We start from the raw sequence: 27901 nt of genomic DNA on the forward strand, positions 1-27901 counted from the left end.
CTCTTCGTAGGATTTATAGAACAGTCCCTCTTCTGCAGTGACACTTGCACCATTCCCCACCTCGAACAACTTCACCCACAACTTCAACCTTGACCTCAAATTTACTGGACCATCTCTGACCCCTCCCTCCCCTTCCTGGACCTCTCTGTCTCCATCTCTGGCAACCAACTTAGCACTGACTCCTATTTCAAACCCACTGACTCCCACCACTACCTTGACTGCATCTTCTCCCAACCCACTGCCTGCAAAAATGTGATTCCATACTCCCAATTCCTCAGTTGCCTCCACCATATCTGTTCCTAGGATGAACAATTACACTCCTGGACGTCCCAGATATCCTCCTCCTTCAAGGACAGTAATTTCCCCTCCCCCGTGATCAACGATGCCCTCAACCGCATCTCCTCCATTTCTCATACCTCCGCCTTCAAACCCCCCCAAACAACAGCCACAACAAGGATAGAATCCCTCCTGGTCCTCATATTCAACCCACCAATCTCTAAATTCAATGTATCATCCTTCACTATTTTTGCCACTTGCAGGCTGACCCTAGCACCAAAAAGATATTTCCTTCCCCACTTCTAACTGTTTTCTGTAGGGATCATTTCCTCCCGTCACTCCATCGTTAGGTCCACACTCCCCACCATTCTCTCATCCACACCTGGCACCTTTTCCCTGTGGGTGCAAGAGGTGCAACATGTGCTGCCACGCCTCCCTCCTTACCTCCTCCCAAGGCCCCAAAGAATCATTCCACATCGGGATTCACCTGCATTTCCTCTAACCTGATGTACTGCATCCATTGATCATGATGTGGTCACCTCTACATCAGAGAGACTGAGTGCAAATTGGGTACCAGTTCAGGGAAAGTCTATGGTCTGCATGCTCCAATCAACCACAACTTCAAACTTGACCTCAAATTTACCTGGACCATGGTAAATGCCATCTTAACCACCCTGTCTATCGGGATGCAATTTTCAAAGAATTACATACTTGGACCACTAGGTGTCTGTGTTCTACTCAGGACCATACCATTAACTGTACAGGTCCTGCCTTTATTTGTTTAATTGAATTGCAGTATCTTGCATTTATCTAAATTAAATTCCATCTGCCACTCCTCGGCCCGTTGGCCCAATTGATCGAGATCCTTTGGTAATCATGTGGAACCATGTCAAACGCTTCACTGAAGTCCACGTAGACAACATTTTCCTCGGTTAAAAGTCTGTTGTGTTGTGTCTGCCAGCTCCTCCTCCAAGAAGAGGAGCAGTGGAGTAATCTGTGCCTGGTTATAATGGTTTTCAAGATGCTTACGGTGGATTAGCATAATGTTTATGGAGAGAGAAAGGAGCTACATGTGTGCAGAGGATGCTGAGTAAGGTAGTAGGGTTTGAGAGTGTTAATGCAAGCATGGGTGTTCTTAGAGTCTAGAGGAGACCGTAGAGAGTGAAGAAAATGGATGGTTCCACTTGTAAAGTAACACCTGCACAGCTGTGCAGAGAATGACATGTGAAGGGGAGTCTTGGCTTGATCACTTCGTATCGTGGGTAAATATTGACACCGTTGTTAGTTTCAGCTGCCTCACTCTACGTTTGCTTTGAAATGCATTGTGACCACCTGTAGGAAGAAGACCTCCTTTCTACTCATGATTTGGAGATGCCAGTGTTGGACTGGGGTGTACAAAGTTTAAAAATCACACAACACCAGGTTATAGTCCAACAGGTTGAATTGGAAGCACACTAGCTTTTGGAGCATCGCCTGATGAAGGAGCGATTTTTAACTCCTTTCTACTGCTCACATATTGAATAGGTGTCTCCCTGTTGCCTTAGGGGATCTCAGCATATTATTTAGAATTGTTCTGTAGCTGTATCTCAATCCTGAATGCGACTGTCCCTCTAGACACAAAGAACCTCTCCTATAAAGTACCGGCCCTTTCAGGGACTGCTGTAGCCTATTGGTTGCCTTGCCAGATTTTCTGCACTTTGAGAGATGCCCTAAGATAGCATTTTGCACTGCTAGCCTCCCAAATTAATTTAAATGAGGCTAAACCACAAAAATTATGGAAACCTTATGCCACCTTCTTCAGGTAAGTGCATAGCACCTCCTCCTGCCCCTAACCCCAGCTTCCTTACCCCCTAAGCAAGTGTTAACTTGTGTAGGTTTGTGGAATTCTGTGTGGTACTTTGAAAATGTTCCCTCAGATAATATATTGCTGAATTATTAAGAGCATAATGCAGTGAAAACATGGTGAAAGTGATTGATATTTGGTGCATGTAAATAACTGTATCACCTATTAAATTTGTTATATACCTCATAGAGTCATAGAGTCATAAAGCATGGAAACCGAGCTTTCAGTCCATCCAGTCCACACTGGCCATGCTCCCTAGCTAATCAAGTCCCACTTGCCTACATTTGGCCCATATCCTCCAAAATGAAATCATTCCTATAGCAGAGGAAGGGTGTTTAAGCACTTCACTCAGAGCAAACGTATTACAGAAACGGGGGCATGATACTCATTTTGTTAAGTGTAATTTTAAGACATGTGGCTGGTACTTTGTATTCTGAACTTTGTTAGACTTTGCTAATTCCTTTGGGATATTAGCTGTTTTTGATGAGATACTGTTGTTCATGTCTGTGATATTGCAGTATATTTGCAAATTCTGACAGTGTTTTACACTTTACCTTCTCTCTGCAGATTGAGATGAATGAACATGTTGAGGGAAGGAAATGTTCCACTTCTGACAATGAGGAGAACCTTGCAGTGTTAAGAAGGTGAGAGCAGCAAGAGGTGATAGCATAAATATACAAACAACTGAAAGAAAACACTTTCTATCTTTTCTCAGCAACTTGCTGTAGATACATGCATCACATACCTCTAGATCCTGTCTATTTCTGACTTATAACCTGCATCAACATATTGTTCACCATTTGTACCTAAAAGCATAAAGAATGTTGTAACATAGAGGTCCTGTGGAATAGGTAAAATATGATTGTATTAACTGAGACTTAGTTGTGGAAAATTCAGGACTGTGAGCTGAACGTTCCATGTTACCACATTTCCAGAAGTGATAGAAAGAAGTTACAGTATTTACTAATGATTACATCACAGTTCTGGATCATATGAATTCAGGGAAGAACTGAAGGGTGGATACTTACATACAAAGTTTAGCATTGGATTGGAGAGAGTTTGTCACAACTGCCATAAAATTTAGAACACATAATTAGAACTAAAATTAGAGTACTTAAAAAAAGGCAATGGTTTTAAAACAAAAACCTGCTTGAATTGTGATAGGAAAATCTACAATTTGAAGAGAATGCTGTTGGTCAGATAAAGGGAATACAGTGGATTTAGTCAATTCCTCTTTCTTCCCATGATGAGTGTTATTGGCAAGCCTAACTTTGTACCTCACCCCTCATTTTGTTTCAAAGATAATCGTGGTTTTGTTCGTGAACCACTGTAGTACTGCTGCTGATTGTACTCTCATGACGGTGTTGGAAAGTATTCAAGTTTTAAAGTAGGCTTAGCAGGCTAGGATAGCATTTATTGTCGATGCCTAATTGCATTATCTTAAACTGTGCATGTCCATTTAATTTAGATATATACACAACATTGTTTGGAAGGCAGTTCCAGGATTTTGACTTAGCAACAGAGAAGGAATGACAGTGTAGTTACAAGTCAGGACAGCTTGGACTTGGAGGGGATCTTGCAAGTTATGCTGTTCTGATGCATCTGCTGCCCTTGCCCTCCTAAATAGTAAAGATTGCAGGTGTGGAAGGTGCTGCCAGCCTTGCTGAATTGCTGCTATACGTTTTATATATAGTACGGATTGTTGCCACTGCATTATTGGTGGAGGGAGTGAATATTTATATTGTTGGTGGATGTGGTGCCAATCAAACATGTTGCTTTGTCCTGGATGGTATTGAACTTGTGAAGTGTTGTTGGAGGTGCACTGATCCAGACATGTAAAGAATATTCCATCACATTTTTTCATTATGCTTTGTAGATTGCTCTAGGGAGTCAAGAAATGAGTTACTTGCCACAAATGTCCCAACCCCAGTTGTGCTCTTTTAGTCGTAGTATTTATATGGCTAGTTCAGTTCAGTTTCTGGTCAAAAGTAACAAATGGAGAATTCAATGACGGTAATGTCATTGACTGTCAAGGGGAGATGATTAGGTTCTATTTTGTTGGAATTGGTCATTAACAGGCATGTGTGTAGCAGGAATGTTGCTTGTCACTTTTCAGTCTTGCTGCATATGGATCCAAAATACATCAGTATCTGAGGAGTCGCAACTAATGCTGAACATTGTGCAAGCATCAGCAAACATCCCACTTCAGACCTTTTGAAATGATAAATTGCTTATCATTGATAAAGCAATTGAAGATGGTTGGACGTCCTGCAGCAGTGTCCTGGTACTGAGATGATAAACCTCCAACTACTAGAACTATCTTCCCTTGTGCCAGTTATTACTCCAACTAGTCAAGAGTGACAATGTTTGTGTCCATGTCTATGTGCTAATGGTGTTCCCATGACGTTGTTGTTGTTATCCTTCTTGTAGTAGAGACCACAGAGGCAAGAGTTTCTATTGATACTCTTGGTGACTTGATATTATTGGTCAGAGTATTGAGTACAGGAGTTGGGAGGTCATGTTGCAGCTGTACAGGACATTGGTTAGGCCGCTGTTGGAATATTGCATGCAATTCTGGTCTCCTTCCTATCGGAAAGATGTTGTGAAACTTGAAAAGATTCAGAAAAGATTTACGAGGATGTTGCCAGGGTTGGAAGATTTGAGCCACAGGGAGAGGCTGAACAGGCTGGGGCTGTTTTCCTTGGAGCGTCGGAGGCTGGTATAATTGCAACATTTTAAAAGGCGTTTGGATGGGTATATGAATAGGAAGGGTTTGGAGGGATGTGGGCCAGGTGCTGGCAGGTGGGACTAGATTTGGTTGGGATACCTGGTTGGCGTGGATGGGTTGGACTGAAGGGTCTGTTTCCATGCTGTACATCTCTATGCCTCTATATCCAGTAGCTAGAACGCATTAGAGGTGGAGTATTTAGAAATTGAATTTGGTTGGCGAGGCACTAATCAAGTTCTGTTTTAGTAATGTCAAGCTTCATGGGTGTTGCTGTCCAACCAAGATGGTGTAATGGTTCTGAGAGATCTAAAGTGTTCCCTTTTATTGCGGAATGTCAAGCTTCTCATCTTATCTTGCAGCCACAACTTTGAAGTGAGTAATCTAATTAAGCTTCATTTAGCGATGTCCCCAACATTTTGATGATGGGGAACTCGGTGGTGATGGTACTATAAAGGTGAGAGGGCTTTCTCTTGTTACTATTTGGCACTTACATGCCATGAATATTATCTGCCTTTAGACAAAGGCTATATCAAAAGTGTAAGAGGATTTTGAAATTTTTAAGTATGAGTATAGAATACAACAAATGTGAGGAAGTAACAATACACTTGTAGAAAACCTGAATAGACTTTATTTAGAATATTGTCTGTACAATGAGTAGCTCATTATTTAAAGTACTGGTTTTGATTTATTTCAATATTTTATTTTTATTTCTTGATAGGTAGGGGATCAAGGGTTACAGGGAGAAGGCAGGATAATGGGTTTGAGAAACGTATCAACCATTATCAAATGGTGGAGCAGACTCAATGGGCCAAATGGCCTAATTCTGCTCCCATATCTTATGGATCTGCTGGTGAGAAACTGCGTTTTTGCAGGTTGAGTTAAAATACTGGGAGTATTTCCATTGAGTAGATAAAGAGAGGAATTAAGTGTTTTTCAATTAAGAAGAAATCACATGACACTGGGGTATAGTCCAACAGATTTATTTGAAACCGCAGATTTCGGAGCTCCCACTCCTTCCTCGGCAGCTAATGAGAGAGAATACGTCAGACACAGAATTTGTAAGGAAAAGATTAAAGGGTCATACAAATGTTTTGAACAAACCTAGATGGCTATTAAGTCTTTGATCAGTTAGAATGGAGGTGCAGATTTTGATTGATTAGTATGTAAATCAAGAATTACTTTCAAGTCATTGCCCCAAAATAACTTAAGGTTTTATCAGAATAAAGGTGACACCTCAGGTCAGACAATGCATTTTAGGTGTGAGGCCATGTTTCATGTCCACATCAAGTAAGAAGAGTTTTGAAGCTGTAAGTAAGGAAGGCGTCTTCACCTAATGGAAAGTCAGTAACCTGGGACTAATTCTAAATTGTCACAGTGAAGAGAGGCTCAGTAGAAAATTCTTTATCCAGAGAGAATGGATGGAGACAGCATTGTATCTTTGTGGAAAACCTGGATAAATATTTGAAGTTCAGCAAAATATTCACTGGCAGAGACGGAATACTACATTGAAAATAATTTTGGGCTGCTTCAGTGGAACATATCAGACAATTAATTGCCTGGTTTTCTTTGCTGCTGTAAATCTTTATTCCTTCTGTGATTTGTTCTCTTCTGCCTCTCCATAACTATGCCCTTTGGGCATTCAGCAATGATTTTGGACACCCTGATCAGGATAGTTGGTCAGGTTGGTCTATTTCACCAAGATCCTGATGGCAATGCGTACTTTATTCTACCTCTCTTTAGGCCTTCCTGTTGGGTTTATGTCTCCATAAGCAGATACACCTCTGTTGGATACTCTTGGTTATTTAGAGTATTCATCCAGATACTCTTACTTATAGAGTCATAGAAATGTACAGCACAGAAACAGACTCTTTGGTCCAATTCGTCCGTGCCAACCAGATATTCTAAATTAATCTAGTCTCATTTGCCAGCACTTGGCCCATATCTGTCTAAACCCTTCCTATGCATATATCCATCCAGCTGCCTTTTAAATGTTGTAATTGTATCAGCCTTCATCACTTCCTCTGGTGGCTCATTCCATACAGGCACTACCCTCTGTGTAAAAAAAAAAGTTGCCTTTTCAAATCTTTCCCCCTCACCCTAAACCTGTGCCCTCTAATTCTGGACTCCCCTGCTCAGGGAAAAACCCTTGTCTATTTACCCTATCCATGCCCCTCATGATTTTAAACCTCTATAAGGTCACCCCTCAGCCTCCGATGCTCCAGGGAAACCAGCCCCAGCCTGTTCAGCCTCTCCCTATAGCTCAAACCCTCCAACCCTGGCAACATCCTTGTTAATCTAAATAATATCCTGTACAGCCGCAACATTACCTCCCAACTCCTATACTTAATGCTCTAACCAATAAAGGAAAGCATACAAAACACCACCTTCACTATCCTACCTATCTGTGACTCCACTTTTAAGGAACTATGAATCTGGACTCCAAGGTCTCTCCCCAAGACCTTACCTTACCATGTGACATCAAGTTAGACCCTATCTACCACTACCTGAGAAAAAGAACAGGAAATGACACCACCACAGGAAGTGACATCACCAACCCAAAGAAACCCAAACATATAAATAGAAAGCAGGAATTATCAGCAGTGCCTCACCTGGAGGCCCACTGAAAATATTACCTAGTAGGGTGATGAAACATTCGGAAATGAACCTTCTGGATCAGTGAGCAAACTACATCCAGAACCTCAACTTGAGCTACAAATCTTCTCAAAACTTGCTAATGATGCATATGCATGCAGTGTATTTGCTTGCTGACTGGGTTTGAAAGTAGGAGCCCAAATGGTCACATGCTTGCAACCAATGCTACTATGCATTGTTATACTGAATCTTTGTGCCAGAAGTGGAAGAGTATCTGAGGGTGCAATAATGTTATGGGGGAATATACTGTCAGATTTTCAGGTGTATTTCTGGAAATTGTGTTGGTGCAAGAAAAGGCTCCAGGTAATGAAGGAAATGAAACTTCAGAAGAGGATGGTTTTGATCCCATGGAAACAAGTTATCGAAGCAGTCCATATAAAGAGGGAATTTCTGTAGGCTTTAGGCAGACAGGTATGGCTGAGGAAGGGCTGGTTGGAGACAATAACCTATAAAAGGTTGTTGAATGTTGGGGACAAGGGCATTCTATTAGGGCTAAGCTCACCTTAGTGTTGTAATGCTATGTCCTCTATGCTGTAGCCATACAGAACTTTGAGTGCAGCACGTTCCATCATTTGTCCCACGCATTTGTTGAAACTTGTTTTTTTTGTGTGGACCTTTGGTAGTACAGTCTCTCATCTGTTCAGGTTTTTATGAAATTTCTTTTGGATAATCTGCCTACACTACATTATCAGGCAGTGAATCAAATCTCATAACTACATGCTCCACAAAACCGCTTTTCTTCAGGTTACCTTTGGTTCTTTTGCTAATTACTTTTATAAATTTTTCCAATTATTTCCATTATCACAGGTGGACATAAAATAATCCATTGCGTTATAATAGGACTGTTATCCCCTGTGTCTTTATCAATAGTTTTCTCTCTCCGTGTCACTAAAAGCAGGTTATAAAATCATTGGAACATTACTATTTTGAAAGCTTACTTGACACAAACTTACTGCCATGTTTCCTACATTACAATAGTACTGTTCTTAAAATGAACTTCAATGGCTGTAATGCACTTTGGGACATCTAGAGGTCATAAAAGATGCGATAGAAATGTAACCCTTTTTATGTTGTGTTGTTATAGAGTCCTGTTACATAATAATGTGTTTTCCAAACTGCTAGAATTCAAGATTATTTTCATGAAATAATGAGTATAGATGTTCTTAGACTTAGTACCCTAACACGGTCATAGAACATGCTACAATGCTTCGCAAGCATTGAATTACTACTCGTAATGCAACAACCATTGTCTTTCTGGCAAAAATCACCATCCTTTCACTGAGGCTGCAGATTTTATATGGTTCTAACTATGTCCACACATGTACATATTCTAATATGATATAAAGGCAAGATTGTTCTTTTTTTTTCTACAGCCATGTAATGAACGAGCTAATTGAAACAGAGAGAGCCTATGTAGAAGAATTGCTTTGCGTGCTGGAGGTAAGTCATTTTGTGATGAGTGTGGCTATACTTAATCTTGTCGAAGTTGATCTAAATGAATAATGGCAGATACAGTAAAGCATTCAGCCTGCTCTATTGTTCACTTTATTACATGTGTCCTTTTACGAAAATAACAATACTTGGGTCCTGAATGTTGTTCCCTGGTTGGGAGCACAGAAGTGAAACAAGACATTTCCCGGTTCAACAAACTCAACCCAGGATAAACTGGCCCAGGAGGTCAATGTTTTGTTCCAGAAATGGCTGAGTCCTCTAGGAGGATATCCTCTGACTGTGCAAGTCCAGAAGGAGAGTGGAGACTATCTGCTGTGGATGTAGTTTGAATATAATACCCTGCCTCCCTGCTTGGGCATGTTATGGAAGATTAGTTAAAATACTGATAAAACCTAAAACAACTCTCCAGCTCGCACACCCCTCTTATCCCCTTTCTGCCATGCATCTTCCCATACCCCATCCATGCTAACATATACTATTTAGTATCCCCATGCTATTAAATGTCCATTTACCTATCTGATACCACATCATGGCCACAATACTCGGTTATATCCTTTCAACACTTCTCTCCAATAGCTCCTTGGCCTCCATTCCACCTCATGTGCTGTACCCAACCTCCATGTTCCTCATACCATGCTGACTTATACTTGCATTCATTCTTTAAATTCTCAATGCCAACTTTGTGCCAACTTATGCTAATTAATTCTCCTTAACTACTATCCGTTGCCTTTGATTTACTATGCCAAGTCACCATAAGTAAACCTCAGAACTCATGCACAAATAATAAATAATACAGGTCCTCAAATAAAATAGATTTTAGAATATTGAAGAAAAACACTCTCAATCATAAAAACACTATTACTGCTTTAAATTCCTTTTACCTCAATAAAACTTTACTAAAATAAGCATTACATTGAAGTATTTCATTTAATAAACATTGAAATTCAAAGTCCCACATCAGAGTCCAAAACAATTTGTTACTGTCAATTAATCGAGTGTCAAAGAGTAGGGAAAAAAAATCGAGGTAAAAGAGGAGGTGTAACTTAAAATGAAATTACCATGAGAAAAAGTATTAGGGATAAAAGGCTGACAAGTCCCCAGGGCATGAGCTGCACCTCAGGGTCTTAAATTAGTGTCACGGGGATAGTAGATGTTTTGCTTGTAGTCTTCATTCCCCAGATTCTCAAAGTCATAAAATATTTCAAACCACAAATGTAATACTCCATCTAAGTAAAAAGAGACAGGTTGCAGGTAACTGTGTAGGCCATTTACTCTATATATTGTTAAGCAAATGCTAGAATCTATTATTAAGGATGTCATAAAAGGATATTAGAAAATCAAAACAGGCAAACAGAATTAACATTTGAGTTCTTTTGAGGGTGTAGTAAGCAGCATGGATAAATATGAACCATTGTTATAATTATTCCCAAAAGGTATTCAATAAAGTACTATTGAAGGTTATTGCACAAGTTAGGGTCACACTGTGTCATGGATAATAATTAGGATAGATAGAGAATTGGTTAGCTAACAGGAAACAGGGTAGGGATAGATGTCTCTTTTTCAGGTTGGTAAAACTTTAACTGTTGGAATGTAACAAGGATCAGTGCTGGGGCCTCAACCATTTATAATCTGTGGTGGTGTTCACATGGACCATCTCTGACACCTCCCTCCCCTTCCTGGACCTCTCCATCTCCATTAATGATGACCAACTTGACACTGACATTTTTTACAAACCCACCGACTCCCACAGCTACCTGGATTACACCCCTTCCCATCCTACCTCCTGCAAAAATGCTATCCTGTATTTCTAATTCCTCCGTCTCCGCCGTGTCTGCTCCCAGGAGGACAGTTCCACCCCAGAACACATCAGATGGTCTCCTTCTTTAGAGTTCGCAATTTCCCTTCCCGTGTCGTTGAAGATGCCCTCCAATGCATCTCATCCACATCCCGCACCTCCGCCCTCAAACCTCACCCCTCCAACTGTATCAAGGGCAGAACCCCCTGCTCCTCACCTTCCACCTTACCAACCTTTGCAAAAACCGCATCATCCGCTGATATTTCTGCCACCTCCAAATGGGTCCCACCACCTTTCCGCAAAGACCATTCTGTCTGAGATTATCTGGTCAGGTCCACGCCCCCCAACAACCCACCCTCCCCTCCTGGCTCCTTCCCCTGCCACCGCAGGAATTGCAAAACCTCGCCCACACCTCTAAGGCCCCAAAGGAGCCTTCCACAGCCATCAAAGTTTCATCTGCACATCCACCAATGTCATTTATTGTATTTGTTGCTCCCGATGCGGTCTCCTGTACATTGGGGAGACTGGACGCCTCCTCGCAGAGCACTTTAGGGAACATTTCAGAGCCACCTGCACCAATCACCTCCCCTGCCCTGTGGCCCAACATTTCAACTCCCCCTCCCCCACTGTCGAGGACATGCAGGTCCTGGGCCTCCTCCACTGCTGTTCCCTCACTACCTGATGCATGGAGGAAGAACGTCGCATGTTCCGCCTCAGAACACTTCACCCCAGGGCATCAATGTGGACTTCACCAGTTTCCTCATTTCCCCTTCCCCCACCTTACCCCAGTTCCAAGCTTCCAGCTCAGCACTGTCCCCATGACCTGTCCTACCTGCTAATCTCCCTTCCCACTTATCCGCTCCACCCTCCCCTCTGACCTATCACCTCCATCCCCACCCCCCATTCACCTATTGTACTCCTTGCTACCTTCTCCCCAGCCCATGCCCCCCCCCCCCCCCCCCCCCGCACCCCCGCCTCCATTCCTGATGAAGGGCTTTTAACAGAAATGTCGATTTTCCTGCTCCTCGGAAGCTGCCTGACCTGCTGTGCTTTTCTAGCACCACTCTAATCTCGACACCCATTTATAATCTGTATTAATGACTTAGATGAATGAGTTGACTATTGTAACCATTTCTGTTGTTGATGCAAAGAATGGGGGGAAAGCAAATTTTGAGGAGGACACAATTAATAAAAGGATACAAATAGACTGTGTTGGTAGAAATTTAGTTGATGAAACATATTGAGGGAAAATGTGATGTTACCCATTTTGATGAGATGATCATTTAAATGGAAAATGTCTGTAAAATGCTCTGGTGTTCATGTACATGAATCAGAAATTGTTAATGTGGAGGTAACTTAGGAAGGCGTACTATTATGAAGAAAGGTTGAAGGAGGCATACCTATACTTGATGTTTCCCCAATAAGGAGTGCAGTTCCAAAATAATGGGATTTAAAACTGAGATGAGGATGAATTTCTCATTGCAAGATATCATTAATCTGATTATACGATGAGGATGCTTGATGCCCATATCTTTAATTTATTGAATATATTCTGTGTTGAATTAGATTTTGTTTTAGATTTTGAGCATTGAGCCTCATTGGGTTCAGGCAGGAAAGTGGAATTTAAGCTTACAATGTCAGCTGTGATGTTATTGAATAGCAGGTCAGATCCAAGAGACTGAATAGCCTCCTACTGTTCCTATTTAATATGTTTTTATGATTCTTCAAATGGCTTAGCTAGCTCCTGAATTATGCTGAGATTTGTACAAAATGGTTTCACTGATAAAGGGATGTTGTCTTTTATCTTTCACATCAATTCTCAGCCAAGGTAATCTGCCCATAATCTCGCTCAAAAGAGATTGTATAGGAACGTTGAAGCAAATCTCAGTAATCCTGACATAATTGTCATAATTAAAACTACCCAAATGAAATGGTATGAATAAATTGAAGAAGCTCTAATTATTAGTCGTTTGATGCAAGTCTCTTCCACTGGTTAATGTTAAAATTTTATTTTTATTGCATTGTTCCTTTCTTCTAGGGGTATGCTGCTGAGATGGAAAATCCCTCAATGATTCCGTTCATTCCAGTGGTTCTGCAGAAGAAAAAAGATGTACTATTTGGAAATATGCCTGAAATCTATGACTTCCATAACAGGTATAAGCATTATATGACCAGGTATTGCCCTGAGATGCATAGGTCTCAAGGATTTGTTGGATCAGCAGGAGCCACATTTACATTGGAGTCACTGACACCTACAACTCCATGTGTGCATCTCAAATGTTAAACTGTTGTCATGACCAGGTATTTGGTGCCCATGGCCGCCTTCCCCACAATTGCTTGTAGCATCTCAAATGGCCAATCCACATTTTGTTTGGGCGTTGGAGTACACCTGTTGCCTACCATAATCAGTGGGCCTACTGCACCCATTTGGTTGCAGATGTGTCTTGTACATGTCAAATTGTGGATGGATTCTCCTATTCCTTCAACAGATGAGTTCAGCAAAGAAGGAAAAATGGATCACTTTACCATCTAGGTTTATGTGTGGAGCCTCCACCACCATTACAATGGAATATAACAACACTACAGAGTTTAGATCTGTATTGTTTGTTGTCAGATTGCTTCGCCTGTCTCTTGGTTCTTCCAAGTGTTGCTCAACATGGAGGAACACTCATTCTCCACTCTTAGTGTAATTAGCAGTAAGTTTCATTGATCATTCTTGACCTGGTGCCTTGAGACTTCATAGGAATTGGAGTCAATTTTGAGAACTTCCAGGACAATTTTTTTCCAATTGTATTCCACTATGCCACCACCTCTGTCAGTGGGACAAACAAACCTAGGCATGGTATCTGGAATATTGTTTGTAAGGAATAATTCTGAGAGTATAACTATGTAAGTAACTATGTTGCTTGACTAGACTGTAGGACAACTCTCTCAATTTTGCCTCCAATTCCAGTGAGGAGGTCTTTCCTGAATCAACATGACTCTGTTTGCCATTGTTGTTTTGATGTCTTAGAAGATGCCAGGTGGTCGAATCAATGTCTTACCTATCTGTAGATTTTGTTTCATTACGATAGAACTGAATGGCTTGCTAGGCATTTTAGCGGGGAGCTAAGAATCAACTGCATGTGTTGGACTGGGGTTAGGTGTAGGTCAGGCCACGTAAGGATGGCCGATTTCCTTCCCTAAATGACATTAGTGAACCAGATGGGTTTTTATAATAGTCAACAAGGTTACACAGTCACCATTAGCTTTCTTAAACTCTAGTCTTTTTAAAAATTGAATCCAATTTCATCAGCTGCCATAGTGGGATTCGATCCCTTGTCTCCAGAAGATTATCCTAGGATTCTGGATTACTAGTTCAGTGACATTAGCATGTCAGCGATGCTCCTCCCCTGCTTCTTATCCCTTCTCCCATTCTGAGTATTTGTGTTCTGGATAGTTGATGTTTCTTGCTCTTCTTTTGGGAAACATATCCATATTGCCATTGTTTCTTCAATTATATCAACATGTTACAGTTTCTCCTTATCCTGTGATCTGTTTCAACACTATATAATTTTGGTTGCTGTGTTTACTTCTGTGATCGTTCTTGCTGTCCTTTGATCTCTTCTCCACATTCTCTTTCCTGGCTGTGGTACTGGTAACCTGTCTCTTCTATATCTATTTTTTTAAAAAGAACTTTCTCACTCTTATCTCTTTGTTCTTCTTTGTATTGTTTCCTTTGTTATGGTCATTCTCTGTGATATTGAGCTATAGCTTCTAGGACAGAGGTGGAAGTCATATTCTTAATCTCCCATTGATTGATAATTGTGACAGTAATCAGATCTCTAATGGTGATGATCTGTAGCTTAATCGTGTAAGATAGAAACCTTTAATCTTTTACAATAATACTTTGACAGTACAATTCTCTCTCTGCTTCTCCATTCTGTCCAAAAATGGGGGTGACTGAGCGACATAAATTAATTAATCCGTATCAGTTCTTATTTACTAATAAAGATATATGTGAATTTCCAACTGCTCATTTGCAAACTGCAGACCATTGTTGTGTTGAGTAAATTCATTTGAGTGATTCTATCCCTGCCTCTGCTGTGATTGTGTAGATGGTTTGCCTGAATCCACCTCGAGTATTGGTTGGCTAAGTCTCCCTAAGTATTGCTACTTGAATCCATGGAACCTTCTGCAATAGTTCTTTACTTACACCTCAATCTATATACATACATTCTCTCAATACCTTGATAAAGCATTTCAGTGCTTCCAGTTCTGTACATAATCATGCAACATTGTAAAATCTCATCTTTTTTAAAAATCTTTTTAGATTGAGGACCAAAATTGAAAAATGACTGCTTTAAACCAAGGACTATTGAAGGACTTGCTGCAGTTTTAGAACAGAGTTACTGAAACTCATTGTGTGTTATGTTTACGTTGTTGGCTTTGTTGAAGGAGTGGGGTAGATGTTTGAGACCCAGCAGCAGCAGCATGGGTGTGTGTTTGTCTGTTCAGAGTGAGCTTTACTCAGATACAGGCCATTGATTGCGTTTTCAATTATGGTCAGTGGTAGAAATCATAGTCATCAGCTTAGTTAGTATCCTGTTCTTTAATTTTCTTGCTATTCCCCAAACAGGACTATTGCCTAATATTGTCTATGTTGTTGGTCCCAACAAGGACACAACTGGATACTTCCCCTCTCACTCCAATATCCAAATTAGAGACCACTTACTTCTGACTCCTGAGTGGGTAGACAGAGTGTTTGAACAATTGTAGAGGCAAAAGGCCTCCAGACTGCAATGGACAACGACTCTCCTTTTTATTTTCCCTGCAGTGAAATAACCAAAACTGAAAGATAGCAAATGGTAGGACAGATTAGCTATAAGCTGTTAGCTACAACCAGTGACTGAAACATAAACAATTAGTGTGTCAACCGCCTTCAGTCTTCAGAGAACTGCAAAGTCTGGAAATACAGAATTTAGAGATCAGAGAGTCATAGACTCCTACAGCAGGGAGACAGACTCTTTGGCCCAAACTGATCCATGCTGACCAAAATGTCCACCTATGCTAACATCATTTCCTTGCACATGGCCATATCCATCTAAATCTTTGCTATCCATATGTTTGTCCAAATACCTTTTTAAATGTTGTTAATGTACTCACCTCAACAACTTCCGCTGGCAGCTCATTCCATATGCGTTCTGCCCTCTTTGTAAATCGTTGCCCCTCAGGTTCACTTTTATTCTTTCCCCTCTAACCTTAAGCTGATGACCGCAAGTCTGTGATTGCCCAACCCTAGGAAAAAGAATGAGAGCATTCACCCTATCCACATGTCTCATGATCTTATATGTTTCTATAAGATCCCCCTTAAATCTCCTATGCTCTAAAGAAAAATGCCTGAGCTTGACCAACCTCTCCGTATAAGTCAGACCGTTAGTCCTGGCAACATCCTTGTAAATTTCTTCTGCACTCTTTCCAGTTTAATAACATCCTTCCTATAACCAGGTGACTAAAACTGTACACAACATTTCACGTGCGGCCTCGCCAACATCATGTACAACTGCAACGTAATTTCCTAACTTTGATACTCAGTCCCTGACTGAAGGCCAGTGTGCCCAAAGTTGCCTTCATTGCCCTGTGTATCTGCAACTCCACTTTCAGAGTACCATGCACCTGAACTCCAAGGTCATTTTGTTCAACTGCATTCTTTAAAATCTTACCATTCAGCATGAAACTCCAACCTTGATTTGACTTCCCAAAATTCAAGACCTCACACTTATCTATTTTAAACTCCATTTGCCATTTCTTGGCCCACTTCTCCAGCTGATCAAGATAGTAGTGTGATTTCTGATTACCTTCCTCAATGTCCACAATACTACCAATTTTAGTGTTGTTTGCAAAATTACTAATCATGCCTTGTACATTCTCATCCAAATCGTTGATATTGATAACAAACAGTAATGGGCCCAGCACTAACCCCAAAGGAACTCCACCAGTCAAAGACCTCCATATTGGCAAGCATCCTTTCACTACTACCCTCTGCTTCCTTACCAGCAAGCCAATTTTTCATCCAATTTGCCGTTTTTGAAATCTAACGTTCCAGAGCAGCATATCACGTGGAATGTTATCAAAGGCCTTACTGAAATCCACATAGACTACATGCACTTTCCTGGTTACTTCATCAAAGCACTGTAACAAATTTGTGAGGCATGATCTCCCACGCACAAAGCTGTGCTGACTGCTCCTAATAAAACCCTGTTTTCCAAATGCACAAAAACCTTATCGCTCAGAATCTTACCCATCACAGATGTTAGGCTTACTGGTCTATAGTTCTCTGGTTTTTCTTTGCAGCCCTCCTTGAATAAGGCCACAACATTCGCTACCCTCTAGTCTTCCAGACTTCACCTGTCAGAAGGACATGAAAGGAGCAAAATGAGCACCTCATCACATCCTGTGGATTGGTGCTATGAAGTATGTCCCTAGTATTTTTCCCTCCATCCATAACATCCATGTTTGTTTGCCTGCTTCTGTCTGCTTGTGTGAGTAGGGGTTTAGGAAGAGCTTAAGGTAGCAGAGTTACAAGGTGATGATACATATTGTTTTTCTGTGGTTAAAATTATGTTCCTTGTAACAACTAATAGTTTCTTGTTAATTAAAGAAACCTGGTCAGGTTTTCTATTAACCCAAGTCCATCAGACAGGTAAACCAGAAAACTTTGAATACTTTAACATGTCTTAATTTTCGTGACACCTGGGGAGTAGTGGGGCTTGAGTGTATCAGCATGTTTTCTCGGTGAATTGTGACAACATAAGTATCATAAGTATTAAGTATAAGTGATTTATCTATGATAGATAAAAAGGAAAAGTGATAAAGGTAGGGAGTTCTATACAATAAGGGGTACGGTTAGCATCCTTTGTAAGCAGGATAGAGAATTCATATGATGTGTTGTTTATCTGATACCAAGGTAAAGGACATCTTGAACTGGCTTGAAAGGATAATGGAGTGAGAGGGAAAGTGTCTAGTTGTTGTGGTCCATGTTGGAACCAACAATAAATGCAACAGTAGGCAAGAGGTTCTGTTTGGGAAAAATCAGGGAGGTTAAAGAACAGAACCTTGAGGGTTATAATCTTTGGATTACTAACCAAGCCCCGTGCTAAGCAACATAGATAAGGAAATTAGGGTTGGAAATGTGTGGTTAAAGGAATGATTTGGGAATAAATGATTACTTTTCATGTGGCACTGCATTAATATTGGGACTAAAAATATACCATTGCACTGAACTCCACCTGAACTAACCTGGGATCAATGTCCTAGCGGAAAGGCTAAATATGGTTGTCACAAGAACTTTAAACTCGTAGAGAGGTTGGGAGTCTCCGGGGAAGTCTGAGTAGTTTCAAAATCAAGTAACAGGACAAAGATAAAGGTACAGTTAGGAATCCCACTTCAGGTATGACAGGTACAGGCTTAACAATAAGAAGTGTATAGATTAAACCAAAGGAGAGAAATAATAAATAGATGAATAGAGTGTTTGACCCAAAGAAGAGTTCTACAGTTCTGGAATAACATGCATTTTGGCAGCAGGGTTTGGCTATAACATTGCTGAACAAATAGGGAACGGTACTTTGGAGAATGCTTCCCTCCATTGGCAAGAGTGCCATTCCAGCAGGGATTGATCTGCAGTTTCATTCTGCTCATGCGCCAAAATCTCAGTGCCATTCTATGCATGCGCCGATGTCCATTCATGCATGATATTAATGCTGGTGGTTGTGCCATTCTGTGCATGTGTTGATGTCCACACCAAAGTCTTCGTGCTGTTCTGTGCACACACTATGTCAGTGCCGTTCTGTGTGTGCACCAATGTCCAGTTACCAACAGAGCAGCTTTCTGTGATAGGTACTGTACAGAGAGCAGCTTTCTTACGTTTTTTAAATGTACTGTTAAATTTAGTTTTGTTTTGTTAATAAATATGATTTCATCCTTCGTTCAGGCTGTGTGATACTTTGCATTAGATGTTTGGGTGATTTTTCAGCAATCGTGAGTAATATCCTTTGCTGGTCTGCCCCAGCCCCACTTTTCCCATTGGCCCAATTATTTCTGTTAAGCAGTTTTCTATTAAGCAAGGTTTTGCAGTGTAAGGAACAAAATAAATAAGTTGCAGGCACAATTCAAATTGAAGATGATTATAGGAGCCATTACTGAAGAATAGCTACCTAGCAGGCTTGTTGGGACTGGGAACTAAAATGTGCCAGGTTTAATGTTTACAGGACGGGAGGGAAAAGTGACAAAGGAGGTGGAGTAGCCGTAGTGATTAGAAAGAAAATTTATTTAACAGTAAGAGAAGATATAATGAGGGGAAAGCATTCAATGGAGACCACGTGGATGGAACTGAAGAACAGTAAAGAATTTAAAACTATAATAGGTGTTGTGCATGGAACCCCAATAACTCTGAAGTGCTAGATTGTCTAAGTACAGAAATTAGCCAAGTAGAAAAGCCAGAGTTGTATTAATGGGGGATTTTAACTTTACCTTTCTGACAGGTGCTTGTCTACCTCTTGCAATCTGTTAGTGAATTTCTGAGATGTGTCTGGTATAGTTTCCTAGAGCAGTATGTACTAGATGCAAAAAGGGGGCAAGCAATGTTGGATTTAGTAATGAGTAATGACCTAGGTTTAATTAGTAATCTAATTGTGCCTGTACATTATCTAATTTAATGTAGTGTTTGAAAGTGAAAAGCATGAATCAGCTACTAAAGTTTTAAATTTAGGTAAGACTGACTTTGAGATGAGACAGAGACTATCCATAATAAACTGGGAAAATTTGTGAATGGGTAAATCAACTGAAGAACAGTGAAATATGTTAACCAACATTTAACCCAAACAAAACCAGTTTGTACCCATGACAGGGTAAAGCTCATCTTCACAGAAAAAAAACTGCCATGGACCACCAAGGAGATAAGGGACTGCACAAACTGATTGAAAGGACTTGCAAAATGCAAAGAAAAGCACAGATTTTGCTGAAAGGGAATGATATTATGACCTGATAAGAGTTACATAGCAGCAGATAAGAGCTAATAAAAGGGATTATGAAAGGAAGAAGAGCTACATAAAAAGAAAGTGGTGGTCAGGAGCAATGTTGGTCCACTAAAGATTGAAAATAGGGATATTGTCAATAACAGTTGGGGAAAATGGCAGACGTGATGACTCCTTACTTTGCCTCCATACATACAGTAGAAAAGGAGGATAGCTTGCCAGAACTTGCAAGGAAGTTAATAGTAGAATGAGGATAGGGATTGAATACATTAACATAGGTTAAACATTGGTAATGACGAAATTAATGGAATTAAGAATGACAAATCCCTAGGATCTGACTATTTCTATTTAAGGGAGGTTGGGGAGCCCATTATAGACAGCCTAACAATAACTTTGCAGAGTTTCTAACATACAGGAATTGTCTGTTTTGGATTGGAAAACTATAATTCAATGTGATTATGGCTGATCTGTGCTCTAATGTGGTGCTGGAAAAGCACAGCAGGTCAGGCAGCATCTGAGGAGCAGGAGAATTGACATTTCAGGCATAAGCCCCTCATCAGAAATTAGGCTTGTCAGCAGGGGGACTGAGAGATAAATGGGAGGGGGAGTGGGGCTGGGGGAAGGTAGGTGAGAATGCAGTAGATAGGTGAAGGTGGGGGAGAAGGTGAAAGGTTGGAGAAGCAGGTAGAGTGGATAGATGGAAAAGACAGGCCAAGAGGGCCGTTCCGAGTTAGCGGTTTGAGACTGGTATAAGCTGGGGGATGGGAAATGAGAAAACTGGTGAAATCTACATTTAAACCCATGTGGTTGCATGGTCCCAAAATGGAAGATGTGGTGTTCTTCCACCAGACGCCAGGTGGTTAGAGTTTGGTGATGGAAGAAGCCCAGGACCTGCATGTCCTTGGTAAAGTGGGAGGGCGAGTTGAACTGTTCAGCCACGGGGCGATGGTGTTGGGTGGTGCATGTGTCCCAGAGATGTTCTCTGAAGCGATGCGCAAGTTGGCATCTTGCCTCCCTGATGTAGAGGAGACCACATCAGGTCAATGGATCCAGTGGATGATTTTGGTGGAAATACAGGTAAGTTTCTGTCAGATGTGAAAGGATCCTTTTGAGGCCTTGGACAGAGGTGAGGGAGCAGGCATGGGTGCAGGTTTTGCACTTCTTGCAATGGCAGAAGAAGATGCCAGGAATGGGGTGTGGGCAGGTCAGGAGGTGGATCTGACAAGGGAGTCATGGAGGGAATGGTCTGTCCAAAATGCTGGTAGGGGTGGGGAGGGAAATATATTCCTAGTGGTGGGGTCTGTTTGTAGGTGGTGGAAGATGATTCAATGTATATGGAGGTTGGTGGGATGGAAGGTGAGGACCAGGGGGAGTCTGACCTTGTTGCGTTGGAAGGGTTGGGGTTCAAGGGCGGAGGGGTAGGAAATGGAGGAGATGCATTGGAAGACATCATCAACTGTGTGGGAGAAGAAATTGTGGTCTTTGAAGAAGGTGGCTATCTGGGATTTTCTATGGTAGAACTGGTCCTCCTGGGAAGAGATGCAGTGGAGGCGGAGGAGTTGGGAATAAGGGATAGAATTTTTACAGGAGGCAAGGTTGGAGGAGGTGAGGTCCAGGTAACTATGGGAGTGGGTGGCTGTGTAGTAAATATCCACGGTTAGTTGGTCACCAGAGATGGAGACTGAGAGGTCCAGGAAGGGGACGGTGGTGTTTGAGATGGTTCAGGGGAATTTGAGGTCAGGGTGTAAGGTCATGATTTGGAGATGCCAGTGTTGGACTGGGGTGCGCAAAGTTAAAAATCACACAACATCAGGTTATAGTCCAACAGGTTTAATTGGAAGCACACTAGCTTTCGGAGCAGCGCTCCGAAAGCTAATGTGCTTCCAATTTAAACCTGGGGGCTATAATCTAGTGTTGTGATTTTTAACTTTAAGGGTGTAAGGTGTTAGTGAAGTTGATGAACTGTTCAACCTCCTGGTGGGAGCACGAGGTAGCACCAATACAGTCATCGATGAGCAGAGGAAAAAAATGGGGTATGGTGCTGGTACAGCAGTGGAAGTTGGATTGTTCCATGTACCCAACAGAGGCAGGCATAGCTGGGGCCCATGCAGGTGCCCATCGCTACCCCTTTGGTTTCAAGGAAGTAGGAGGATTGAAAGGAGAAGTTGTTAAAGGTGAGGATCAGTTCAGTCAGTTGGATGAGGGATCTTTCTACATTTGACATACATTTACCTGTACTTCCAACAATTTCAGCTACTGTATCTGTTGCATCCAATGTGATCTCTACATCGGGGTGACAGGATGCCAACTTGCAGATTGTTTCAGAGAACATCTCAGGGATACCCATACCAACCAACCCCACTGCCTTGTTGTGGAACACTTCAGCTTCCCCTCCCGCTCCACCAAGGACTTGCAGGTGGCACCAAACCCTACCTCCACCCGACGCCTGGAGGAAGAATACCTCATCGTCTGCCTTGGGACCTTGCAACCACACTGGTTTAATGTGGATTTCACCAGTTTCCTCATTTCCCCTCTTCACCTCCAATCCCAAGCCTCCAACTCGGCACCGCCCTCTTGACCTGTCCATCGTTTTTCCCATCTATCCATTCCACTCTTTTCTCCGATCTATCACCTTCTCCCCCACCTTCATCTACCTACCACATTCGCAACTACCTTCCCCTCAGCCCCACCCCTCCTCCCTTTTGTCTCTCAGCCCCCCAGCCCATGAGCCTCATTCCTGATGAGGGGCTTATGCCCAAAACGTTGATTCTCCTGCTTCTCGGATGCTGCCTGACCTGCTGTGCTTTTCCAGCACCACTCTCTTTATTCTGACCTCCATCTGCAGTCCTCATTTTCTGCCTGATCTGTGGTCTAACTCTGTATATCTGCCTTTAGCGTATATCCCTTCATACCTTTGCTTAACAAAATTTCTGCTATCTCAGATTTAATTTTAATAACTGATCCAACATCCACTGCCTTTGTGAAAGAGAGTTTCAAAGATCTATCTCTGTGTGTAGAAATGCATCCTAATTCCCAACTAGTGAAAGTAGTTTATCCTTCTCTTGCCTGTCTTTCCATGTTAATATCTTGAAGACTTATCAGATCACTCCTTAACCTTCTAAAGTTGAAATGAAACAGGTATAATTTGTATAATCTCTCCTCATAACTTCACCTCTGAAGTCCAGGTACATTTCTTATAAATCTACAGTGTACTCCCTCCAAGGCTAACATATCCTTCTTGAGATGTATTATCCAGATTTGCTCACAGTTCTCCAAGTGAGGCTTACCTCAGCCTTTGCAAAACTGCAGCATGAATTCTGCATCCTTAGTCCTCAGTAAAAGGTCTCGCCTTCATCCCACTATTCTCCCAGGTCAATTAATTCCATACGTGTCACCACATCCAACTATTCTTCCGCTGCCTACATCTTTTAGTGCATTCGTATTCAATAGTGATTCTCACCCACCCTCCGAGGACCCCTTCTCCCGCCTCCAACATACTCCATCCTCTTGGACACCCCGTCCTGGTCTGTTACCTGCCGTCAACCTCTTTATTTCCAACTGCTGCTGTGACGTTGACTGCCTCAACCTGTCTACCCCTCTCAACCATTCCAATCTCTCACCATCACAGAGCCCAGCCTTTCACTCCAACCTCACCATTAAACCAGTGGACAAGGGGAGGCGTAGTGGTAGTTTGGCACACCAATCTCTACACTGCTGAAACCAAGCACCAACTCTCAGATATCACCTCCTACCATCCCGTCTAACATGATGCCACCTCCTATCACCAAACCATCATCTCCCAGACTATCCATAACCTCATCACCTCAGGGGATGACCCACCTATTGCTTCCAACCTCAGTTCCGGAATCCCGCAATGCCCAGTTCTACCTCTTACCCAAACCTGACTGTCCCCATCAACTTATTGTCTCTGCCTGTTACTGCCCCAAAGAACCTATCTCCTCCTATCTTGACATTGCCCTGTCCCCCTTGGTCCAGTAACTTCCCCCATATATTAGGGACACCACCCATGCCCTCCACCACCTCCATGGTGTTTGTTTCCGCAGACACCAGCACTCCTCTTCACAATCACATCAAGTCCCTATACGTTTCTATCTGCCACGGTGAAGGCCTCCAAGCCTTCCATTTCTTCCTCTCCCTCTAGCCCAACCAGTATCCTTCCACCAACACACTTGTTCGATTGGTGGAAATGGTCTTCACCCTCAACAACTTCTCCTTCGAATCCTCCTACATCCTTCACATGAAAGGGATAGCCATGGGCACATGCATAGGTCTCAGCTTCATAGGATATGTGGAACACTCCATCTTCCACAATTACACTGGCAGCATCCCCCACCTTTTTCTCCACTACATTGACTGTATTGGTGCCGCTTTATGCTCTCACAGGGAGGTTGAACAGTTCATCAACTTCACTAACATATTCCACCCTGACCTTAAGTTCACCTGGACCATTTCGGACACCTTCTGGTCCTTGCTGGACCCCTCAGTCTCCATCTCTGGTAACTGACTCAACACTGACATCTATTTCAAACCCATTGACTCCCACAGCTACCTGGACCACATCTCCTCCCACCCCCCCTCCTGTAAAAACGTGATCCTTTCCTCCCAATTCCTCTGCCTCCATTGCATCTGCTCCCAGGAGGACCAATTCAACTCCAGGACATTACCAGATGGCCTCCAATTTTTCAAGCACTGCAATTTCCTCTCCCCTGTGATCATCAATTCCCTCTAGTGCATTTCCTCCACTTTCTGCACCTCTGCCCTTGAACCTCACCTGTCCAACTGCTTTCCACTCCACTCATGTCTGGATACAGCGTATTACCCTCATCCATTTCCACCACCTACAATGAGACCCCACCACCAGAGATATATTTCCCTCCCCCACCCCCACCCCTCTGCATTATGCAGAGACCATTTCCTTTGTGACTCCCTTATTAGGTCAACACCCCCAACCAACCCACCCTCCACTCCCAGCACCTTCACTTGCTGCCACAAGAGGTGTAAAACCTGTTCCCTCACCTTTCCCCTCACTCAAAGTTCCCAAAGGATGTTGTGCTTCTGTCCGCCGAGCTGGGAATTTGTGTTGCAGACGTTTTGTCCCCTGTCTAGGTGACATCCTCAGTGCTTGGGAGCCTCCTGTGAAGTGCTTCTGTGATCTTTCCTCCGTCATTTGTAGTGGTTTGAATCTGCCGCTTCCAGTTGTCAGTTCGAGCTGTTCGTTGCAGTGGCCGGTATATTGGGTCCAGATCGATGTGCATATTGATTGAATCTGTGGATGAGTGCCATGCCTCTAGGAATTCCCTAGCTGTTCTCTGTTTGGCTAGGGAATTCTCATGGTGAATTGGCCACGCTAAATTGCCCGTAGTGTTAGGTGAAGGGGTAAATGTAGGGGAATGGGTCTGGGTGGGTTGCGCTTTGGCGGGTCGGTGTGGACTTGTTGGGCCAAAGGGCCTGTTTCCACACTAAGTAATCTAATCTAATGTAATCTAATATTGTGTCGTCAGCAAATCTGGATGCATGACTTTCTATGTCACTAACCAAGTCAATAAATATCGTGAATAATGGGGCTCTATCACAGATCCTGTGGGACACCACTGGTCACATCCTGTCCATTCAAGAATTTACACATTATCCCTACTTTCTAGCCACTCAACCCATTTCCCAGCTATGTTGCCTTCAATTCTGATGGGCTTCTACCTTAGTTAACAACCTCTTACGTGGAACTTCAAATATGTTCTGGAAATCCATATAAACAACATCCATATACATTTCTCTGTCCACTATCTCTGTCACCTCTTTTAAAAAAAAATTTGGAGGTTTGTCAGGTATGGTCTACCTGTCACAAATCCATGCTGGCTCTGCTTGATTAAGTGAAAATTTTTGAGGTGTTCAGTTACCTTATCCTTGATTTATAGACTCCAACAATTTCCCCACTACAGCTATTATGCTAACTGGTCGGTACTTCCTTGGCTTTCCTCTTTCACCTTTACTAAAAGCACTTCAGAGCCTTGCGTGTAAATTGTAAGTTGTCAACTTACAATGCAGTATTGAACAGTCCTGCACTAATGAGGTGCTGTTTCTCTGATCAGATATTACTCTCTGGATAGAAAGATCTCTGGGTAGTGCTCAAAGAAGAGGTTGAGAGTTTTCATTTGTATCCTGTAAATATTTATCCCTAACACTCCATCACTAATACACAGTAACTGTTTTGTTTTAATGTCATTGTTGCTGTTTGTCTGCAAATTGACTGTGTGTTCTACATTATAACAGTGACTACACTTCAAAAGTTTTTATTTGGCTGCTTTAATATGTTTGTATCAAAGCAAAACACAGTGAATGCTGGAAATATTTAATACATTGGGAATTTATGGAAGACATTATATAAATGCATGCTATGTTATTGAACTGGAGAAATGAGGAACATATGAATTAGGAGCAGGACAATGCCATTTGACTCCCCTTGTTTACATCACCATTCAACAAGAACATGGCTGATCTGCTTATAGGCTCAACTGTCCATTTCCTTCTACCCACAAAGTCCATTGACTTTGTTAGTCAAGAATCTGTTGGTGACCTCGGATTTAAAAGTATTCAATATACCTCCAACCACAGCTCTCTGGGGAAGTGAGGTCCAAAGACTCATGACCCCCTGAGAGAAACATCTTCTCTTTATCTCAGTTCTGAATGGAGACCCTGATTTTTGAACTGTGTCCCCGATTCTATTCTTGCCCACAAGAGCAAACATACGTTCAGCATCCATCCTGTCAAGTGACTTCAGGATCTTATACGTCTCGGTTATTCTTTTAAAGTTCAATAGATACAGGCTTAACATGTACAACCTTTCCTCATAATTCCCTCAACCCAGGTATCAGGAAATGCCAGTGCAGAGGATCCCTATCCAACATATATACTCTTTATCAGTAAATAGCAGATGTTGATATTGTACTGCTGGTCAAGGTGACCAAGAATGTCCAGGATAAGTGTGTGCCCACAGCCTCCAAAGATGATTCAAGCTTGGTTGTTATTATTCCGATAATGATAAAACTCGAACCTGAGAGTGTGTTTCCTTCTTTTTCCATAGGATATTCCTGAGGGAATTGGAAAATTACATAGACTGCCCGGAGTTGGTGGGACGATGTTTCTTGGATCGGGTATGTAAAGTCAATTTGAGTTGTGCTTTATTGCATCGATACTTCGAAACATTATCACTGTCAGGCATAGGACTAGTTTCAGCTGGTTATAAGCTGTTAGTACAGACAGCACAAGTTCACTACACTGTTTTGAAACTGTACCCTCATCATAAATGTGTCTGCATACAACCCATTTCCAATCCATCTCCCATTGCCAACCTGACACTTAACTTCGTATTCCTATCCTTCTTTCTTTTCACTTTCACTCCCCTACACTCTCATCCTGTACTTCCTCTAGCTCTGTACTAGATGGAGCAGTTCAAGAAGGCAGCTTACCCCCAACTTTTCAAAGGCAACTAGATATGTTCAGAAAATACTAGCTTTGCCAGCAAACTTTGCTTCCCAGTTTCATGTAAAACAAAGTGCCCCTTCCCATTTCTGATCTCTCTTGCAGGCATTCTTTCAACAGAATAGGCATTCTCACATTTCTCACATTATATTCCAACTGCCAGTACTTTTTACCCACTCATTTAACCTGTCCGTTTCCCTTTGTAGACTTATTATATCCTCCTCACAACTTGTTTTCCTACCTATCTTTGTAGTCTCAGGAAATTTAAATGTGATGGAGTCAGTCCCTTCGTGCAAGTCATATGAATCGTAAATATTTGAAACCCAACACTGATCCCTGTGGTACTCCTATTTACAGTTTGACATCTGAAAATTACCCACTTATCACAACTGTCATATTCCCTTTCAGAATTGCATGATGACACTGCGAGATTGTATTAGGTCTTTCTAAATATCCTGCATTATCTCCTTATTTTTCAACTTCAGTATTTCCTTATTGATATTACCTAGCCTATGGTTTCCTCCTTTCTTCAATAATGGTGTTATGTGTGCAGTTTTCCAATCTGCTGGTATATTTTTGTGAACAGAGGGAATTTTAGAGAGTTACAATCAATGCATCTGTAATCTATTCAATCACTCTTTTTAAGA

At 41.9% G+C, this 27901-nt stretch overlaps 1 protein-coding gene across 6 annotated transcripts in view; it reads left to right on the forward strand.

Moving 5' to 3' along the window:
* The window catches only part of mcf2la (mcf.2 cell line derived transforming sequence-like a), a 221492-nt gene that overhangs the window by 146842 nt on the left and 46749 nt on the right, over positions 1–27901 (forward strand). For all 6 annotated transcript variants that reach the window (XR_011962520.1, XR_011962521.1, XM_072584719.1 and 3 more), the window contains exons 15-18: positions 2687–2763; positions 8873–8939; positions 12785–12900; positions 26857–26926. Coding sequence is in view for 4 of the 6 variants with exons in the window: in XM_072584719.1 (XP_072440820.1) it covers positions 2687–2763; positions 8873–8939; positions 12785–12900; positions 26857–26926 (330 nt within the window). In the remaining 2 variants the exon portion in view is untranslated. The remainder of the gene's footprint in view (positions 1–2686; positions 2764–8872; positions 8940–12784; positions 12901–26856; positions 26927–27901) is intronic.

Source organism: Chiloscyllium punctatum, chromosome 15, assembly GCF_047496795.1.
Source record: "Chiloscyllium punctatum isolate Juve2018m chromosome 15, sChiPun1.3, whole genome shotgun sequence".
NCBI classification, from domain to species: domain Eukaryota; kingdom Metazoa; phylum Chordata; class Chondrichthyes; order Orectolobiformes; family Hemiscylliidae; genus Chiloscyllium; species Chiloscyllium punctatum.